We start from the raw sequence: 7,985 nt of genomic DNA, 5'->3' as shown, positions 1-7,985 counted from the left end.
GTCTGCATTTTACCACTTATTAGTTTATCCGTAGTAATCGATGGTTATAACGCCTTTAAGTGTAACTCCTTCATCAAGTTAATTAAAATCCCATTCAACACCATTTTATACATGCATTAAAATGAATAAACACCTTCTATTGGCTTCAGATCAAACAGTTACACTGGGTGACGTCACATAACTCACAGTTATACCCACGAGGATCTCGTGGAGAGCATGGATATTGTTATGCAGGATGTGGTGTTTCCGATTGTAACTTAAGTATTGCATTTCTAACTTTAATTCATCACATTAAATAGTTACCTGTATCATTGAATGTGTTTTTTTATTGTTCTATTGATGTTTCAATGAGTATTACTGTACGATTGTTGCTTCATAAAGTCTATAAGTGTGGTTCAAGTTTCAAAGTTTATTGGCGGATCGTTTTACAAACATGTCATGTCTGTGTTTTCTTAATCCCTTGATTGCCCTTGTTGTTTCTTTAATCCTCCATTATGTATATCACACTTCCTTTTCAACAGGCAATAAATCGTTTAGGATGGGTAGTAACTAATTAACTTGTCACAGTGATGTATACGGTTAGGTAATCTAGTCAGGCAAATACATTCTAAGGATAAAGATCAATAATCTTTGTGAGATTTAGTAACTGTAAAAGTCATAATCGATGTCCTTTGGGTGTCCGAAAATTAGGTAGTCACTACGCAAAATAAATTATTTTTGAAATTAATAATGGGTGTCCGAATTTTTAGAGTGTCCAAACTCTAAGGTGAATTACGGGTATTTGTGCTTGTGTGACAGGTATATTTTAATTCTTGAACTTTATTTTTTTTGTCAGATACAAATGTGTCAGATACTGACTTTCGGATTGATATGTCAGACTTAAGTGTGCAATTTTGGCAATAAAACCTGCATGTTACTTGTTCTTCAAACCTGAACCCCAAGGTCCTCTTGACAGCATTGAGGTTTCCTTGGCTGATGGTTTATATGGTACATTTGCTGTCCCACTCTCCATGTAATTATGTAAAAGCAGGTGAGCATACTACAGCGGGTGATTGAAAGCAAAAGGGTGCATAAAAAAAGTAAAACCATTCCTGGAAAGTCTTTAATAATTAAAGAGTGGTGTACCATAACTTAGTTGAAATCCAACCATCATTGTCAAAGTATTTAACCAGACAAATAAAGAATGTTTCCTTTGAAGCATGAAACATGTTTAAAACTGCTGATAAACCTGAAAAATGATGACTTTTATTTTTGGTACAGTCTGAGTCAACAGTTACTGAAATCGATATATCAAAAAAATATTCCGACCTACCTATCCTATTTTTGGGGGCAGCGTTACCTGAAACACACCTATTTTTTATTTGGACTTACGCGCACTTAAGTTTTGTCTTTTATTCATTGTGACAGCGCGTTTTCCAAACCCGGATGTTAATTGTGTTCATGGAATTACAAGACACAAGATATATTCATTCCGCAGGTGAATGCCGAAATGGTAAGTAGTGGGATTGTATTATGAATTCATTATTCATATATTTTCGCAGTTATCGAGTATAGACCTCTTCATCATATTTGTAACACTTAACAAGAAAAGGGACTTTGATAGTTATTGCAATAACAAGGCAGTAAATACATTTTCTGAAAACAGGACTGTGTTTGGGCGAATTTAGTGCGATGTCTTGCATTTTAAAAGCGCCATTACAAAACAAATATTAAGTGACATAAATAAAAGTGAAATTCTAGAACTATTTTACAATATTCATATTTTGTTTTTAGAAAATTTGCATGAATAATATAATGAAGTCGACAACAATTATATTCCAAATCTATGTATCTTTTTCTTCTGTCGTTTGCTATTCCCATTTATAATCTTTCATATTGTCTCTGCATTAAATTTAAAACATTGGAGAATTTCAGATTATTTGGTTTTGTTTTTCAATAGTCAAAACACCTCTTGGTAGCAGCGATCGATTTCGGGGCAACGTACTCTAGCTGGGCATTCTCATTCAAGCATGAGTATGACAGCGACCCAACGTCAGTTTCCGCCAAGCAATGGCAAGGACGCGAGTCTCAAAAAGGTACCAATATTTGTTTTTCAGTTATTTTATTGTTTGACTTATTTTACATGGTTTGAATTTCGATGTAGCTCTAGAATTTCAAGAAAGGGAGTATAGATTGCGGACGTAGAAAATGGTATATCTTAAGATATATTAAATGATTTGAGATGAGAATCCTACCTGGAAACATAGAGTCAAGTACGGTCTGAAACTTTGAACTGTTCATTATTTCCATCATGTATAAATTTATTATTTTTGCGGTATTATTAATCGTTTTATTGTTTTGGCGTATAAAAGCCAAAGGTTTATAAAAGATCACATTTGGGAGTTCATTTTTAATGCATCTTGCCATGAACACTAATTTTTCAGGCCCAACTTCTGTCCTGATCAATCCCGATGGGAAAACATTGGATTCGTTCGGTTTTGATGCTGAATCCAAATACGCAGATCTTATTGAAAAAGAAGAACATAATGACTGGTATTTTTTCAGGAGGTTCAAAATGAAGTTATGGAATCAGGTACAACTTTCCTTAACAAGAATAGTTTAAGTATGCATAATTGCAATCTATACTTCCAACAAATGCTTTGGAATATCTTTATTTTTTTCGTGCGACCTTCTACGTAGAACAAATATCGACTTGCTTCTTTGCTTTACCCGAAAAAATAGTTCCATCAATATGGACAGACATTGCAGCCAAAAGCTTCTTGTTTGTTCAACGGAAAGATATCAACCATATAAACCAACAAGAAAAAAAAACAGAGAGTAAAAATTATATCCAAAAACAGTACTTCATTAATGTTTGTTTTGACGCAAAATGTTTATTACGTTTACAATAATTAATGATTGTGACTTTATTACGCCTGCACCCAGTACTAGTCTTTTCAGAATTGTCGATTGATGTTAAAGATATTCACAAACCAACAAGAAGAATCAACATTAATCCACCCTTTTCTTTTTATTTCAGAAACTCATTCGTAATTCGTTATTGGAAGATGAAAATGGTCGGAAATTAATGGCAAGGACCGTTTTTGCGTTGTCCATAAAGTAAGCTTTTGTCCGCTTATGCCGAGTTACAGGTTATAGCGTACAATAAAGCGCAATAAGAGGGCGCAGCGCCTCACCTTTAATTGTTTAAGTGAATTTTTCAATTCAATATTGTATAAATAAAAGCATGAAGTACCCTACAGCGCACCATTTAGGCTATAATAAGCCGCTTTGTTCTTCCCATACCAAGTTTTGAGCCTTTTTTTTAATTCTCAGGGAGAGGGGGCGCACGCTCTAAGTTGGGAGCCCTTAGTGCGCCCACTCGAACCCGCCCAATGTATTTTACAAAGCATTTAATTTTTTATATCATATATGTTTATTCATGTATATGCTTGACAAACCAGTTATTATGTTATATCAGAGTTGGGGGCTATATTGTATTCAAGTGTGTCCAGTGCCATAACTTACAGAATTATTCAACAAATTGAAATATTGTCATTGTATAATTACACCTTTGTTGTGTTAATATTGTGTTAATAGGTTCCTGAAGGATGATTTATGGGATGTGGCCAATGACCGAATAGCGGACGCAGTTTTACAAAAAGAAATACACTGGGTTTTGACTGTCCCAGCCATATGGGACAATGCGGCAAAACAGTTTATGCGGGAAGCTGCCGAAGAGGTAAGAGGGAATATCAAAATGGAGAGGGTGTTTAGCTTATTTACCCTTACCTTCGAGTGAAAAAAATTCATTCAAGAGCAGAAAAATATACGGTATAATTTCAGAAACCTTTATATTTACTTCTGTGTAACGCTTTAATCTATTTGATATTTGAAAAACTATTTGATATCAGACCCTCTTTATTCTTAAGTTTCTGAGAAAATTTCAGGATTCAGTGGTCAGTCTCGAGCAAGTGTCATAAACCATGGTTATAGAAAAAAATCATAGCTGATGAAACAATTCAATGTGGAAATTTGAATTTAACAATATCTTATAATTATTGGGTGGCTGCACTATTTGTGTCAGTCTCCCCCTAAAATCGTGATTATGGAATAGCAGTGCTTCAAAAACTCATTATCAAGTGCCTGATCAATTGTCATTACTATATTGGTACATAGGCGGGGATAAAATTGGATATGCTGTCTATTGTACTTGAGCCGGAAGCTGCTTCACTTTTCTGTCGACATCTTCCGGTTGATCCGAGATCAACTCTCTTGGAATCGTTGCGAGCAGGAAAACAGTATCTTGTACTTGATGCTGGAGGTTTGTTGCAACGTCATAAAGATACGTCATTACGGTGTGTGTGACAATTTACATACTCATTCTTAGGTCCACTGAAAAGTATTTTTACCTGTTCATATTTTCCTAAAATCAACAAAAAGGTCAACTACTGATGTAATCTTAAGATACGAAGTCAGGATTTTTCTCACGTGCATAAACAGTTCATTACGCAGATCCTTTTCACTGTAAACCGCCGTTCCTATTGTTACCTATTATTACCCTTGGCATGTAAAGTTTCGTGAACGCTAACCATTCTCAAGCGAACTGTCTTTTCCTCTAACCGCCTTGATGTAAACCGTTATTTGCACATACACATAACATTTATTTAATAATGTATTACTACAATACATAGGTGAAACTGTCGACATAACGGTTCACGAAGTTACGCCATCCGGTGACGTCAAAGAGCTGTATAAGGCGAGTGGTGGCGCTTGGGGTGGGACAAAAGTTGATGATTCTTTTGAGGAATTCTTAGCTTGTTTGACAGGTATTTTAAGAAATTAAAAAGAAAAATAAGTGCGTGTTTAAATATATAGTTTAAATCATTTAAAGCTTTGTATAGAAGATGACTTTAACACATGTCTCCAATGATGTCAATAACGTTCTTACATAAAGCCTAAAAATATCCTACCTACCATTCATGTTTTGAAAAAGCATGTGACCCTTTTTGGCCTTTTGTAAAAGCTGGTTGAACACATTTTCAAGGGATGTCAGGAAGTACTTACTTGGTTGCTAAGATAAAACAAATATATGAACCAATGAATACAAAAAGGTTTAATTTTGTTTAAATGAATAGTTACGGTAATTCCACCAAATAAAATACCAGATTTTATTCCAATGTAAAAGCTCTAAAACATGCTTGTGACTATTGAAATTTTAGATAAAACTGTCGTCAACAAATTCAAAGATTACCACTTGGATGATTACCAAGATCTTCTTCGACGATTTGAGGTGAAAAAAAGAAACATTGACCCGGACAAGGATTCAAAAGTCTTCATAAGCATGCCGCTTTCCTTTTTCACAACTGTCAACGAACTTCTTAACAAAGATTTCAAAGAAGTTGTTGACCATTCATCCTACTCGAAACTGGTAAATTGCTTGTTTTTCTTTTATTACTCTATAGTACATAGCACGTAATCATATTAAACATATAAAAAGTAAAACTTTATATCTCTTAATTCCAGGCCTATCGGTTTGTGATTGTAGGTCATGCATAGTAATTCAAACAGTAACGTACGTTTTGGAGAACACGTCTTACAGGCGTGCATTTGCAAGTTAAACAATACTCCTGATTATTGTTACTTCTATTCTTAAAGGTGTCCCTATCTGGAAACAGGCTGAAAATGGACCCAGCAGTTGCTCGAAACTTCTTCAAAGATTCGATCGATAGCACGATAGAACATGTGAAAGATGTTTTGCAAAAACGAGAAAACAGAGGCGTAGAAGAAATATTGATGGTTGGTGGGTTTTCTGAGTCGAAAATGCTTAACAAGGCAGTGAAACAAGCTTTTCCTGGATTAAAGATGATTGTTCCTAATGAAGCTGGTCTGGCAGTTCTTAAGGGGGCCGTGGTGTTTGGACATGAGACGAAAGGAATTACCGAGCGAATAAGCAAATATACGTATGGAATTACAAAGGCTTCTCGTTTCGACTCTAGCAAACACCCCGAATCAGCAAAGTTCACTGACACTCAAGGAGTTGATAGATGTAAGAATTTCTTTGATAAACATATTATTGCGGGACAGTCGCTGAAAGTCGGAGAGGCCCAGTCTGTAAAAGAATACTTCACAACACCAATCCACACGTCAACTTTTACAATTACGGTATACGCAACAAAAAGTAAAACTCCAATACTAGTTGATGATCCAGGATGCAGACAGGTTGGTAAATACATCATTCCAATGGCTGGTACCGGAGCTGGGCGCGTGGTTTTAGTAAGAATGATATTTCGTGGCACGGAAATAGACGTCGAATGTACCGAGATAGCCACTGGCAATGTATCGCATATCAATATTGACTTTTTGTCGTAGATATGTATGACGATGAGCTTGTGATGCTCAGTGTACGTTTACATTGATATGCACTATTGTATCACGTTTTCAAGATCTGTTGCAAAAATTACAATACTTATAAGATTAAATTATAGTGAGTCCCAGTTTAATTTTGCTTAAAAACAATACAGTGAGTAAGCAAACTATTAAGTGGGTTCCAGGTAAACAATTCAACTTTATTCCAAACATCTGTACTATTTTACAAGCTGCGTGTTGAAATATTTGGTTCCCAATTTTTAATAAGGCATATTTGTGCTCATGAAAGATTCGTAGATTAGAAGTTATTATATTTCCACTGAACTCAAACTACATTGTAAATATTTGATTGTATTTTCCTAATTTGCCTGTCATAATTTATTTTTTATATACTATGCTTATGATGTAGTCGGCGCAGTTCTCATTCAATGCACTGGCAATGTCTGCTTTTTCGTTAAACCTGAGCATGTATGTATGTTTATCTTAATGTTATGTTTGTATGTGGTGGTTTATCTTATTTGTTTTATTTCTATTTGCCAGTGAAGCACTTTTTAGAAGCGTCAGTGTTTGTTTTTTTTTCCGCAATGCCTGTAAGCAGTAAAACCATAAAATAATTAGATTGTCTGTGTGTTATTCTATAATCACCATTGGCGGGCGGCTTGGCAAGCAGGTGGCATTAATGTTCCCTAGTCTCTGTATTTCCAGCGATTCTGAGAAAAATATCTAATCTGAATTAGGCTTTGTTTTACGACTGCCTTTGAGGCCCATGCTTTGCACTATAAGAATATCTTAATGATGCCCTATCGTTATCGTAATTAAGTGGGTATGATTGTTCTATTTCTCAGATCAATATGCACTCAATCCTTCTGAAAGTAGAAAAATATCCCATTCTCTAATACCGATCCTGTATCATATGTTTGGTGTACAAAGATAAATGTCCAATGTGAAGTCCGAATCTGCAAATAGCATGGGAGTTAAATATGATCTCCCAGATTAAAACTCATACCAATAACCCTTTTATTATATACCTTACCTGGTTGGTTCCATATAGCTCCAAAACCGGTGTTAGAAGCACAAGTAACGAAGTTAATCAAAATTGACAACATCTAAAACACTTGGAAACATTTCTGACTTTTCAAGGTTGAAATAATTGCAATTGTTAAAGAGGAACATAGTCATGACGTTTTAACAAACATCAACAGTCAATTGCAAGTGCATGATAACGGTCAAATTTTCGATTTGGTCTACTTTATCCAAAACATGTATTGATTGGTCAATAAGTATTCAATAACTTATAATGACATATGTTGTTCTATAACACTCGTGAAATAAAATACGATCTTACACTGAAATCAATAAATAGTCTTTATACATTATACGTTTTCCTGTGATTTATAGAGATTTGTCAGCGAAAAAAAAAGTGAAATAACAATTCGATATTTTCTACTGTTTAAGTCCGCTTTTACTTTCAAATCAAAAGTCAGCGCGCCATTTCAACTACATGTCCTAAATGATGACTAGTTTGCATACTATTTGGCACTAGCTGTTATTGTGTATCATTTTTAGGAAATAATAAACAACACAAGAGCTGTCGTAGGACAACACCTCTACTATATGCCGCTTTGCCTCAGAAATAA

General features: G+C 34.9%; 1 protein-coding gene across 1 annotated transcript; it reads left to right on the top strand.

Annotated features, from left to right (window-relative positions):
• Positions 1 to 1,437: 1,437 nt before the first annotated feature.
• LOC128217019 (heat shock 70 kDa protein 12A-like) lies at positions 1,438 to 6,970 on the top strand. The gene is made up of 9 exons (XM_052923826.1): positions 1,438 to 1,492; positions 1,940 to 2,075; positions 2,424 to 2,572; positions 3,020 to 3,099; positions 3,580 to 3,721; positions 4,159 to 4,303; positions 4,674 to 4,808; positions 5,202 to 5,410; positions 5,638 to 6,970. Exons 1-9 carry the CDS (start codon positions 1,490 to 1,492, stop codon positions 6,349 to 6,351), a joined length of 1,713 nt encoding a protein of 570 aa, XP_052779786.1. The 5' UTR covers positions 1,438 to 1,489; the 3' UTR covers positions 6,352 to 6,970.
• Positions 6,971 to 7,985: the final 1,015 nt, after the last annotated feature.

The sequence above is a fragment of the Mya arenaria genome, chromosome 14 (genome assembly GCF_026914265.1).
Source record: "Mya arenaria isolate MELC-2E11 chromosome 14, ASM2691426v1".
NCBI classification, from domain to species: Eukaryota; Metazoa; Mollusca; class Bivalvia; order Myida; family Myidae; genus Mya; species Mya arenaria.
The sequence above is the reverse complement of the archived record's forward strand: the minus strand, read 5'-3'. Positions and strand labels throughout refer to the sequence as shown.